General features: G+C 42.3%; 1 protein-coding gene across 2 annotated transcripts in view; it reads right to left on the bottom strand.

Moving 5' to 3' along the window:
- LOC140205797 (choline transporter-like protein 3) overlaps window positions 1-14178 on the bottom strand; it is a 159434-nt gene that overhangs the window by 26727 nt on the left and 118529 nt on the right. For both annotated transcript variants that reach the window (XM_072273486.1, XM_072273487.1), the window contains exons 12-13: window positions 12427-12510; window positions 777-914 (exon numbers count right to left, since the gene is read on the bottom strand). In XM_072273486.1, coding sequence (XP_072129587.1) covers window positions 777-914; window positions 12427-12510 — 222 coding nt within the window. The remainder of the gene's footprint in view (window positions 1-776; window positions 915-12426; window positions 12511-14178) is intronic.

Below are 14178 nucleotides of genomic sequence, written 5' to 3'. Positions count from 1 at the left end.
CTGGATAATGTTGTAAACTGGATCAACAAATTTGCCCATGACACCAAGTTTGGGGGTCTAGCGGACAACAAGGAAGGCTCTCAAAGCTTGCAGCAATATCTGGACCAGCTGGAAAAAAGGGCTGAAAAATGGCAGAGAGAATTTAATGTAGACAAGTGTGAGTATTGCGTGCAGTTTTGGACACCTGCCTACCGGAAAGATGTCAGTAAGTTTGAAAAAGCGCAGAGAAAATTTACAAAGATATTGCTGGGACTTGAGGATCTCAGCATTCTGGAAAGTTAAATAGGTTAAGCCTTTATTCCCCAGAGCATAAGTGGATGAGGGAAGATTTGATAGAAGTATACAAAATTATGAGGGTTATAGATAAGGTAAATGCAAGCAAGCTTTTTCCATTGCGGTTGGGTGGGACTACAAGTAGAAGTCATGGGTTAAGGATGAAAGGTGAAATGTTTAAGGGGAACATAGGGGGGAGCTTCTTCAGACAGAGGGTGGTGAGAGTGTGGAATGAGCTGCCAGCAGGTCTGATGGATGCAGGTTTGATTTCCACATTGAAGAGAAATTTAGATAGGTACCTGGATGGCAGAGGTATGGAGGTCTATGGCCCATGTGCAGTTCAATGGGACTAGGCAGATTAAAAGTTCAACAGGGTTTCGATGGGCTGAGGGGCTTGTTCTTGTGCTGTAGTGTTCTATTGCTTCATGACATTAGAAACCAATTATTTAGTAGAGCCCGTCAGAAGTATAACAAGTTTCTCAATGGGCATTGTATGTCCTCACCTTTCCCAGAAACAACATGAAGTCTCCAAAGCAATTGACTGTAGCCACATTCAGCGCATTACTGACAATGAGAAAGAATGCTTCTTTGGCTGAGCTGCAGAAATTTGTCCCATTGATCGCCGTTGCAATGTATGCATTCTGAAAGAGAAAGTGGGAAGCTTGTATGTATAATGAGGTTATTGAAGAAGCATTGTTCAAAGGAACATTTTGCAAATGCCTCCCTTTGTGCCTTTCTGACCATAAAGTAATTATCACAGCAATTGCAATAAACACACCTACTCAATGTTCTCTATTTGTTGCTCATAACACAACATCAGTTAATCTTCACCTCTTCGGGAGCTCATTCAATGGTTCACCTTCAATATACGCTCAGTGGTGGCTTTATTAGGAGCCTCCTGTACCTAATAAAGTGGCCACTGAGCGTATGTCCGTGGTCCTTTGCTGCTGCAGCCCACCCACTTCAAGGTTCAGTGTGCTGTGCGTTCAGAGATGTGCTTCTTGTAACTGGTGGTTATTTGAGTTACTGCTTCCTTCCCTTCAGCTGGAACCAGTTTAGCCAATCTTCTCTGACCACTCTCATTAACAAGACATGTTTTTTTCCCCCTATGGATTTTATTTTTTGTTTTTCGCACTATTCTCTGTAAATTCCAGAGACTATTTCACGTGAAAATCCCGGCAGATGAGCTGTTTCTGAGATTTTCAGACCACACCATCTGGCACCAACAATCATTCCATGGTCAAAGTCACTTCGATCACATTTCATCTCCATTCTGATGTTTGGTCTGAACAACAACTGAACCTCATGACCATGTATGTATGCTTTTATACATTGCTGCCACATAATTGGCAGATTAGATATCTGCATTAACAAAAAGGTGTACAGATGTAACTAATCTAGGGCTATGCTCTCTTCTTTTATCAGGAGGTCTATCAGGAAGGAGGCAGCCTCAGGTCCCACACCACCAGGTTCAGGAACAGTAATTACCCCTCAACCATCAGGATCTTCAACCAGAGGGTATAACCAACACTGAACTATACCCATGACCTATGGACTGACTTTCAAGGCCTCTTTATCTCATGTTCTCAATGTTTATTGCTTATTTATTTATTATTATCATTATTTTGTTTGTTTTTTGTATTTGCACGATTTGTTGTCTTTTGCACGTTGGTTGCTTGTCCATCTTGTGCAGTTTTCCATTGATTCTATTGTTTTTGTTTGTATTTACTGTGAAGCCTGCAAGAAATCTCATGGTAGTACATGTCATATGTAGTTTGATAATAAATTTATTTTGAATGTTGAATGTACAGATGAAGGTGGTGTGTGCCAACAGCCAACTCTATTCAAGGTGCACAGAAACTACTTCTCACAGTGTCACTAGACAGCAGTGGCAGCAATGGGCTGATAGGAAAGCCTTTGTATACAGAAGCATTCAAAAAATCATGTCTCTAGTTTGATGTAAGAAGGGTGCATTTCACTCAGTTTACTTCCAGCATCATAAAGCTAGAAGCATAAAACATAATTGTCCACTAAGATTTCCATTAATATCAGAAACAGTATCATTACTTCAACTGTCTCTCCGTAATGGCTTTCCACTGACACAAGACAGCACCTATTTTAGACTGTTCCTTGATCTGTAAGTCTTCATTACTATAACAGGAAGCTGATCATTGAAGATCCCAGTGAAAGTCATTAGCCTGAACGGCTAACTCTCCCCACAGAGGCTGACTGACCTGCTGACCATCTCCAGCACTTTGTTTTTATTGGTCTTTGACACTGAAAATGCTTGGATGAATTTTCTTGTTGGAGAGAGTAATGCTAGCTGCTGAAGTGAGGATGTCAGGCTGCCTGGAAAAGCTGAGGATACAGATTCAGAGGCATCATTCTGCTATAGGGGCAGAATGAATCCTGAAGGTTTTACATTCCATGCAATCTTTTTCAGGGGGAGCTTGCTAATACCATCTCCCAGTCAGGTGATATTCCTATAGATGGCTTGTTAAACTACATATGTACACACAGATGTTTGTGCCAAATGCATCTAATTTACTTCAGGAATCAGTAGGTCGGTATTCTTTTCATTCTACTTTTGATTTTTCTTCCAAATCTTAGAATTGCCCAGCACAGAAATGGGCCCTTCACCCCAACTGGTCCATGCCAGGAAAGATTACCATTTAAGCTAGTCCCATTTGCCTGTGTTTGGCCTATATCCCTCTAAATCTTTCCTATTCATGTAACTCTTCAATCATCTTTCAAATATTGTTGATGTACATGTCCTTATCAACTTCCTCTGACAGCTCATTCCATGTACTGACCACCATCTGTGTGAAAAAGATGTCCCTCAGGCTCATATTAAATCTCTCCCCACTCACCTTAAACCCGTGCCATCTGGTTCTTGATTCCCCAACTCTGAGGAAAAAGATGCATTCTCCTTACCTATGCCCCTTATGATTTTATAGAAATCTAGAAGATTACTCCTCATTCTCCAATGCTTCAATGGAAAAACGTTCCGACCTGCTCAATCTCTCTGTGTAACTCAGTCCTGGCAACATCCTCATAAATCTCCTCTCTTACTCCTTCCAGCTTAATGGCACCTTTCCTACAGCAGGGTGACCAAAGCTAAACATAATATTCCAAATACAGTCTCACCAATGTCATGTAAAACTCAAACATGATTTTCCAATCAACATACTATCCAAAAGCATTGACACAGCCCACAATGCGTAAGCCAAGTTAAAACCAAGAGTCAATTGAGTGAGCCTGTCTAATACAAGGACATGCCTGTCAGTGTTAGTATTCAACTATCCTTGTGAGGGCTGCACTCCACTCGTTGTACACTCTCTGTACATGTTTTACACAGAATTCATAGCAAGAACTGTTCCAACATGTAAGAAAATAAACTATCCCACCTAACATCATTTCTCCTTTCAGACTACTGACAGATATAAATCATTTCACATGTTACTTAGAAATGTGTCTTCTTCCACAGCTCCTGAGTATGCTTTTGGTAAATAGTCGGCATGGAAATCAGCGATTGTGCTTGGTGCAGTGAAGAACCACGGAATCCTTGGCTGTCTTCTCATCAGCCAAGACTTGTGCCAGGAAACAATCCACCCACTGCATTCAGAATTGCAAGATGTTTGTGCCAACGGCTTCAGCTGTTGAGATCTGTGGAAAGCTTTGTGCTAATTGCCGTCAGCCTCTGAGATAATCACTGGTCTCTGTGGTTTGATGAACTCTATAACTCTCTCTTCTCATACAGACCAACTTCCAAGAGTTCAAAATCTGCACCCAGTAATATTAGCGAAGTGAATGCAGCACCGATCCCTGACAGCTATTCAATCTTTCTCATGTACAACTATGAAAAGTGCCGTTGTTCTGAAGCAGTGCTGATCCTCATATTGTTCAGTCCCTTTCTGTTTGACTGGCAACCCCTCTCCACAGGCATTGACAGAGCCTTCGTGTGCCAAATCATTCTGTGCGGCAGGAGACCGAAAGAGGCAGGGATGGTGATAACTCTTTAATAGGGAGCTGTGTTTTATTTAAATATAAAGTGACAGTCCCTGTTAGAATTCTGTACTGTGTCCACCTCTGGGCATCACACATCAGAAAGGCATTACCGACCTTGGGAGGGAGCACAGATAAGATTTACCAGAATTAGGTCAGGGTTAAGGAACTTGAGTTAAATGGAGAGTTGAGAGTACTGAATGGTATGATGAAGCAGAAAAGAGAGAGATTTAATTGATCAATTCAAATTTATGAGTGAATTTATGAATCTCTGGGGAGCATTCTAACTGGCTGCATCACCGCCTGGTATTGGGGTGGGGTGGGGGGAGGGGGCTTCTGCACAAGATCAAAATAAGCTGTAGAGAGTTGTAAACTTAGTCAGTTGCATCATGGGCTCCAGCCTCCGTAGTATCCAGGTCACTCTCAAGGAGCGGTGCCTCAGAAAGGCGGCATCCATCGTTCAGGACCTCCATCACCCAGGACATGCCTTGTTCTCATTGCTACCATCAGGAAGGAAGTACAGAAGTGTGAAGTCACACACTCAATGATTTAGGGACAACTTTATGGAATAATGCCGAAGGTGCAGGATCAGTTCATTCCAAAGAGGAAGAAAGATCCTAAGGGGAGTAAGGGGAGGCCGTGGCTGACAAGGGAAGTAATGGACAGTATAAAAGTAAAAGAGAAGTATAACATAACAAAGACGAGCGGGAAGCCGGAGGATTGGGAAACTTTTAAAGAGCAACAGAAGGTAACTAAAAAGGCAATACGCGGAGAAAAAATGAGGTACGAAGGTAAACTAGCCAAGAATATAAAGGAGGATAGTAAAAGCTTCTTTAGGTATGTGAAAAGGAAAAAAATAGTTAAGACCAAAGTTGGGCCCTTGAAGACAGAAGCGGGTGAATTTATTATGGGGAACAAGGAAATGGCAGATGAGTTGAACAGGTACTTTGGATCTGTCTTCACTAGGGAAGACACAAACAATCTCCCAGATATAATAGTGGCCAAAGGACCCAGGGTAATGGATGAACTGAAGGAAATTTATATTAGGTAGGAAATGGTGTTGAATAAACTGTTGGGTCTGAAGGCTGATAAGTCCCCGGGACCTGATGGTCTGCATCCCAGGGTATTTAAGGAGGTGGTTTTAGAAATTGTGGATGCATTGGTAATCATTTTCCAATGTTCTATAGATTCAGGATCAGTTCCTGTGGATTGGAGGGTGGCTAATGTCCCTCTCTTCAAGAAGGGAGGAAGAGAGAAAACAGGGAATTATAGACCGGTTAGCCTGACGTCAGTGGTGGGAAAGATGCTGGAGTCAATTATAAAATATGAAATTACGACACACCTAGATAGCAGTAACAGGATCGGTCCAAGTCAGCATGGATTTATGAAGGGGAAATCGTGCTTGTCTAATCTTCAGGAATTTTTTGAGGATGTAACTATGAAAATGGACAAGGGAGAGCCAGTGGATATAGTGTACCTGGACTTTCAGAAAACCTTTGATAAAGTCCCACATAGGAGATTAGTGGGCAAAATTAGAGCACATGGTATTGGGGGCAGAGTACTGACATGGATTGAAAATTGGCTGGCTGACAGAAAACAAAGAGTAGCGATTAACGGGTCCCTTTCAGAATGGCAGGCGGTGACCAGTGGGGTACCGCAGTGTTCTGTGCTGGGACCGCAGCTGTTTACAATATATATTAATGATTTAGATGAGGGAATTAAAAGTAACATTAGCAAATTTGCCAATGACATAAAGCTGGAAGGCAGTGTGAAATGTGAGGAGGATGTTATGAGAATGCAAGGTGACTTGGACAGGCTGGGTGAGTGGGCAGATGCATGGCAGATGCAGTTTAATGTGGATAAATGTGAGGTTATCCACTTTGGTGATAAGAACAGGAAGGCAGATTATTATCTAAATGGAGTCATTAGAAAAAGGGGAAATACAACGAGATCTAGGTGTTCTTGTACATCAGTCACTGAAAGCAAGCATGCAAGTACATCAGGCAGTGAAGAAAGCTAATGGCATGCTGGCCTTCATAACAAGGGGAATTGAGTATAAGAGCAAAGAGGTCGTTCTGCAGCTGTACAGGGCCCTGGTGAGACCACACCTGGAGTACTGTGTGCAGTTTTGGTCTCCAAATTTGAGGAAGGATATTCTTGCTATTGAGGGAGTGCAGCGTAGGTTCACAAGGTTAATTCCCGGGATGGCGGGACTGTCATATGTTGAAAGATTGGAGTGACTGGGCTTGTATACTCTGGAATTTAGAAGGTTGAGAAGGGATCTTATTGAAACATATAAGATTATTAAGGGATTGGACACGCTGGAGGCAGGAAGCATGTTTCCACTGATGGGTGAGTCCAGAACCAGAGGCCACAGTTTAAGAACAAGGGGTAGGCCACTTAGAACGAAGTTGAGGAAAAACTTTTTCACCCAGAGAGTGGTGGATATATGGAATGCTCTGCCCCAGAAGGCTGTGGAGGCCAAGTCTCTGGATGCTTTCAAGAAAGAGATGGATAGAGCTCTTAAAGATAGCGGAATCAAAGGATATGGGGATAAGGCAGGAACTGGATACTGATTGTGGATGATCAGCCATGATCACAGTGAATGTCGGTGCTGGCTCAAAGGACCGAATGGCCTACTCCTGCACCTATTGTCTATAACTTCTTTACCCTTTGCCATCCGATTTCTGAATGGACATTGAACCCATGGACACCACCTCACTACTTTTTCAATTTCTATTTTTGCACTATTTAATTTACATATTTTATATATTTACTGTAATTCCTGTCTTTTTTCTATTATTATGCATTGTACTGCTGCCGCAAAGACAACAAGTTTCACAAAATATGCTGCTGATATTAAACACGATCCTAATACTATCATTATTTTAACAGAATAAAGCTTTCACCAAGAAGGAGGGTTGATACAAGAGAATATAGATTAATAGGAGAAGCAAAAGAATTACGGGTTTGGGGGAGGGAAGGTGAGAATACGTCCCTCACTAAGTGCTGTGATACAGAAAGCAGAGCCTGAAGGGTTCCAGCAGCAGATCCAACGATAAACTTCAAAAGGGAACTAGATACATACTTGAAAGGGAAATGCTTGGAGAGAGAATCCAGCTGAGTTACAAGGCACCAGAACCATCACGTTTGGGTGAACAACCCCCATCTGTTCAGTACAATTGGATCCATGGTAAAGATGAGGCTGAACTGAACAAGAGTTTCAGATCGAGGAAGTTTATTGAATTATTTATCCAATTGCACTGTTATATCATCCCCCATCTTGTCTAATACTGTCAATCCCCCTTAAGACCACAATTTGGATAAATGAGTGCTCATCTATTTTATATCCTGGGTGTGATATCTGGGCAATGTAAAGCTAATGGAGAAGATGGTGGAGGAGAAGAAGATGGCAGAGGAGAAGATGGTGGTGCGACGGCAGCGCGTGCGGCCACTTTGGTGGTGATGTCTGTTATCTGTCAAGTAGGTGACCGTGCACAATCCTGATTTGATGGAGACAGACGTGAGAGTACGGAGGAACATCTGGAAAACTTCTGAAATGTCCACTTCACTGCCGCTGCTACTGTGTGGTAACCGGAATCTCCGGAGCAGAAGGCCCCGAAGTCCTCGGCTTTGCGTGTTTCAGCGGCTGGGGCGAGGTTGAAGGCGCTCGGCAGAGGATGGTGCTCAGGAGGCTATATCGGAGAGGCTGGTCGGAAGCTCGAAGTTTTCGGATGGATGGACTCAATGTTGGCTGTGGTCGGCTGCTTCCAAGGCATCAGCGAGTTGACGGTGCCTGGAGATTTATGGCAGGGAGTTTCTCCCTTTTGCCGCCTGCTATCAGGGACTCGGGAGTCGATCAACTCGGGGACTTTTGAGACTTTATTTACCGTGCCCATGGTTTGTTCTTCATCAAATTATGGTATTGCTTTGCACTGCTGTAACTGTATGTTATAATTATGTGGTTCTGTCAGTGTTAGTCTTTGGTCTGTCCTGTTTTCTGTGATATCACTCTGGAGAAACAGTGTATCATTTCTTAATGCATGTATGCATTTCTAAATGACAATAAAAGATGACTGAGTGTTCTCATAATCTAATGGAATTTAGATTACATTATTGACTTTTCATTGCACTAAACTGTACCTTCAGGGTGGTTGTTTATAGTTCGAGATGGAGTGTCCACAGCGAAACAAATTTACAGGAATCTCAGGAAATCTAATGACCACAAGACACTGAAGCAGAATTAGGCCATTCAGCCCATCGAGTGTGCTCCGCATTCAATCATGGCTGATTTATTAAACTTCCCAACCCCATTCTCATGCCTTCTCCCCATAGTCTTCATTGCCATTACTAATCAAGAACCCCTCAACCTCCACTCTAAATTTACTTAATGACTTGGCTTCCACAGCCATCAGTAGAAATTAATTCCGCATATTCACCACGCCCTGCCTTAAAAAATAATTCCTCCTCATCTCTGTTCTAAAGGGACAGCCCTCTATTCTGAGGTTGTGCCCTCTGGTCCTGGACTCTAGGCCTTTTATTATTCAATAGGCTTCGATGAGAGCCGCCCCACCCCCCACCACCATTCTTCTAAACTCCAGTGAGTACAGGCCCAGAGCTATTAAATGTACCTCATTTTAACCCTTTCATTCTGGGATGATTCTCGTGAAGCTCCCCTGGACCTTCCTTTGCCTTTAGTGGATATCAAAGGGACAATCAATTTAAATCAGCTAGTCCCAAATAAATAAGGATAATTATTAAATGCCACACCACCCTAACCAACTCTTTCAAAAATGTGATATCGTGGATAGAAGGTGCAGGGGGAAGAGAGAAAGAATGCTGTAGCTTCAGCTGGAGACATCTTCCCCTTAATTCTTGTTTTATAGAATCAGATTGACAATAAACAACATCAAGCTTTAGATCCTTAAATAGAATGAGTGGGCTTTGTCTTCAGTGCTTCTGCTTTGAAGAAAACAAGTTGCTCAGTTATTAAAGCAGGATGTCCACCACAGAGTGAGAGGGAGCTGGACGATGATTTCTTTGGAAAAAATCAAAAGTGGCTCAATTGTTCCTCTTCCATTTCACTTTCAATAGGAACTTCTTTGTTCAAATCCAAACTGGACTCTGGCTAATCCCGAACAGCAAACTGATGACGCTAGCACATCTCTGTTAGAGCAACGTTAGCTTGTTGTTCAGGATTCGAAACAATCGCAAAAGAGGCTAAAAGCATCATAGGGCAAGGTTTGAGAATTTGTATCACTGCACATTTTATTGGTAAAAGTACGGGATGTGCATGGGATGCACAGAATTTCTGGCCAGCCACCAGCGATGACAATGGCAGCTGAGAGTCATGAGAACAGCACTGTGGCACATTTCCAGTTCCACTTTTTCCACGGACTGCTTGCTGTGAATAATCGCTGCTTTGTGCAGCAGTTGAACCGTGCGGTAGAATAAGAGATACGTTGCAATGCATTGAGGCCATGGGTCAATGGCTGTCATGGCAACAGCAGATCCTGCTTTTACAATCTAAGTGTTTACGCCAGAAGCATACCTTGGAACAACCAAGAGGCCGAAGGAAGCTTCTTGCCATCGTCCAAGGTACTAAGTTCTGCGAGGAAACTGGGGGCCAACTGTAAGCACAGGACAGAAAACATCCCGCAGTATCTAAAACCCAAGGGCAATTGAGCTTCAGTAGATTTCTGGCAGTCATTTCCAACTTCAATAGAGAAATGAGAGCAGTTAGGTAACCTTACAGCTATCAGCAACACAGTTTTTCTCTGATACATTTGACTCTCTCTGCCTTCTTTGTAGTGAAGACATTTATTATTACATCTTGACATAGAAAATAACACAAGGAAAGGTGAGTGCAGGTGGCAGATCAAAGAAAAACACATTAAGGAATAGTTGCAAAATTATTAAGCTCTGTTAGAAAGGAGGAATGAAGATAAGAAATCTAACTTCAAATAGTTTAAAAAATTTTTTTCAAAGAAATAAGATTTAATCTCTTTAAGAATGGCATGGAATGCACTTTGAAAATTAAACATTATGGTAAACATACATACCAAAAAAAAGTTAGCAGAAAGAGTGAGGAATTAATTTAAAAGTATATTGACTAGAAGACATTTTAAATCTTGATTGAAGCAGAAAATTGCAATAACTGATTTAGCTCTTGAAGTTGTACGTAGGGGTATTACAGCTTCAGTACTTGTTGGTCAAAGGGTTCCTCTTTCCCTGGCTCTCTGATAAACCTTTGACCTTCTACCATTCATACTTGGTCCTCTAGCCATGAAAGGCATAGCTGGATCAATGGGCTTGCTTAGTGCACCATTCAAACCGCAGACAAAAGCTGCAGCCTTGAAGTTTAACCAATGGAACAGATTTCAATTTGAAAAGGAGAAATTATGTTTCAGCGTCGAGAGGTAAGTAGGAGAACGGGTGTCACTGCTTTCTGCAAAATGTCTTGGAAAAAGGCTGTCACAGTGGAAGGACTTGTTTTCAACTTAAAGGCATGCGGTTCTGTTTAGTAGGGATTACTAGATCAGTATGCATGGGCATGACCAGTTTTGAAGAGATGCCAGAAACTCTTCTCCCTCACTTCTTTAGATGATCTGTGAAACTTATCCAAGTTTCTATAGTTTGTGAAAATCAATAGATTTGTACAAGAATGATACTTAAAATGTTTAATTAAAAATGTTAATCAGAAACAACATCAAATGTAGACATGAAGAAATATTTTTGTAAGCCAAAAATTATAATAAAAATTATGGGATCTATTCAACACAGTAGACCGGCAGAGGCTCGACTGAAATATCTTGGTCCTCTAGGACGGAAGAAAAACTACTGTCTTCGTCTCCTGCTGGTGACTGTCAGACCATTGACCCATCACTGGAATTTAGAAGAATGCGGGGGGGGGGGGGGATCTCATTGAAGCCTACCAAATGTTTTAAGGACTAGATAAGGTGGATGAAGAGAGGATGTTTCCTTTGGTTGGGGTGTCCAGAACTAGAGGGCACAGCCTCAGAATTGAGGGGCAACCCTTTAGAACAGAGGTAAGCAGGAATTTTTTTTAGCAAGAGAGTAGTGAATCTGTGAAATACTTTGCCACAGACTGCCATGGAGACTAAGACTGTGGGTATATTTAAAGGAAAAATTGATAGTTTCTTGATTGGTCAGGGCAAAGGATATGGTGAGAAAGGAGGTTAATGGAGTTGAGTGGGGTCCAGGATCTGCCAGAATTGGAATGCTGGAACAGCTGAATGGTCTAATTCTGCTTCTATGCCTTATGGTCTAAGAAATGGGATAAGGACTAGTGCATCCTTCTCCACACCCTCTTGGCAAATCCACAGTCTACAAAGAACATAAGACATAGCAGCAGAATTAGGCATCTTGGCCCATCGAGTCTGCTCTGCCATTCGAGCATTGATGACATTTTCTCTCTGAACCCCTCTTGCCTTCTCCCTGGATGACCATCTCTTCCCCATGGCAGCCATTCTAAGGGCAATATATATTGGGGTTAGGGTTGCTGTCTGGACAGGAATAATCTGTCTGTGAGGGCCCCGTCATTGCCAGTCAGGGTGCTCGTTGGTGATTTCCATCAAGGAGGCATTCTGTGCTTTTCTGTACTGTGTGACTGCACTGTTGCAACATAAAGTTTTTCACAACTTGCTGATGATTAGAAGAGTGATGGGCGTGGAGGAGGATCTCATTGATATTTGAAGGCCTAGAGAGTGGACACGGAGAGGATGCTTTCTCTCACAGGGAATCTCGCACTAGACAGCAGAGTCTCAGAATTCAAGGACGTCGCTTTGGAACAGAGATGATGAGGAATTTCTTTAGCTACATAGTGGTTGAATCTGTGGAATTCATTGCCACAGATGGCTGTGGAGGCCAAGTCATTGGGTATATTAAAAACGTAAGTTGATAGGTTCTTGATTAGTAAGGATGTCAAAGGTTATGGGGAGAAGGCAGGAGAATGGGGTTGAGAGGGATAATAAATCAGCCATTTTGAAATGGCAGAGCAGACTTGATGAGCCAAATAGTCTTATGTGGCAATAATAAACTAATTTACCAGTTTAAGAGTCTATGTTTTTTTGAACTGTCTTTCTAACAGGAATTGTACCAGCCACCTTTTTTCCAAGAGAGATGTACCTGGTTCAGGTATCGAAGCCACTTTTCCCAGCAGCATAGACAACACTGGCAGCACTTGAGTAGACATCTGGCACAGGTATTTTCCTGAAAGAGAGAGTGAGAGAGGGAGAGCAGTAGAATCCATGAAATCAAAAATCACCACCAAATCCAAAATATTCCCCATTCCATTTCAATATTCATTCAAACTTTATTTTGTTTTGCATGACAGTTTATTCAAACTCTTGAAAAATTCAGAACTCCAGATTCAGAGCCATTTATAATTCAGAATGCTGGATAGTTTAGACATTATAAAGTTGACCAGGCATGCCATGTTAGGACACTGGCAAAGCCTTTGGAGATATTTGAACTCGGTTCCAGAGTGGCAGAGATCTCCCAGCAAGACAATAGATGAACAAATCATGGTAAATGCCACATTGATGATAAAAGATTAGTTGAAAACTTTTAAAGTGATTGGTATATAGTAGGAGTTTCTAAAAATAAATGAGATTTCAATATAAAAATTGGAGGAAATCCAAAATAAAAACAGAAAAAGCTGGAAACACTCAGTAGGTCACACAGGGTCTGTGCAAAGAGAAATCTTTGTATGAGGATCATTCATCCCAATGGTTCTGACAAAGGATGTCGAACGTAAATCATTAATTTTTAAAAATTAATTGATATACAGTGTCAATAAGTCCTCTGGCCCTTCGAGCCACAACCCCCCCAGCAATTCCCCAATTTAATCCTAGCCTAATTACAGGACAATTTACAATTAGCCTACCAACCGGTACATCTTTGGTCTGTGGGAGGAAACAGGAGCACCCAGAGAAAACCCACGCGGTCACGGGGAGAACGTTACAGGCAGCGGCGGGAATTGAACCTGGGTTGCTGGTACTGGAAAGCGTTGTGCTGACCACTACGCTACTGTGCCACCCATGAACTCTGTCTTTCTCTTTCGACTGATGGTGCCTGACCTGCTAAATACTTTCAACATGTTCTCCTTTGATTGGAGCTTTCAAAAGCACCACTACAAGCACAAGTGCATCAGGGAGGCAACAGCAGTAAAGTAGCATAGCAGGAGATTTCCCTACACTGTTCTGTCAGTGATGGTTCAGAGTCAGACATCTCAAGGACAATGGGAGCAGGAAAATCAGGAGAGAAATCCGAGAATATAGAGGAACAGTGCTTAAAATAATTCACATGATACAGATCTGTACTGGGCTGATTGATTCAAAATTGATTTTAGCCTGGGTAATTTATGTTTCCTTTCTGGTCAACTTGTACTTATCCTGAGGCAAGTGACAGCCCAAAGGTCATTCCACCAAGTGCAGATCATAAGTCAGGAGTTATCCACTTACCCCGATGCGTATGGCAACAGCAGTTCCCAAGAAGTTACCAAGTAGTTGGGGGTTCAAGTCCATCAATCCCTCAAAGTTACCGCACAAGCTGAAGGGGTGGTTACGAAGCTCTATGATGTTGATCTTCGTTGGTCAGGTGATTGAAGTCAAGAGCCGTGAGGCTACGTTGCAGCTCTATGAAACTCCGGTTAGACCCATCCTTAGGATCAGTACTAGTCACGTCATCATGGGAAGGATCTGGAAGTTTTAGAGAGGGTGCAGTGGAGATTTACTGGGATGCTGCCTGAACTAGACAGCATGCCTTACCAGGAAAAGTTAATTGAACTGGAGTGTTTCTGTTTGGAGTGACAGAAGATGAGGGGTGACTTGACAGAGGTAGATAAGAGGCATAGATGGAGTGGACAGCCAGCGTCTC

Source organism: Mobula birostris, chromosome 12 (genome assembly GCF_030028105.1).
Source record: "Mobula birostris isolate sMobBir1 chromosome 12, sMobBir1.hap1, whole genome shotgun sequence".
In the NCBI taxonomy this organism is placed as follows: Eukaryota; Metazoa; Chordata; class Chondrichthyes; order Myliobatiformes; family Myliobatidae; genus Mobula; species Mobula birostris.
The sequence above is the reverse complement of the archived record's forward strand: the minus strand, read 5'-3'. Positions and strand labels throughout refer to the sequence as shown.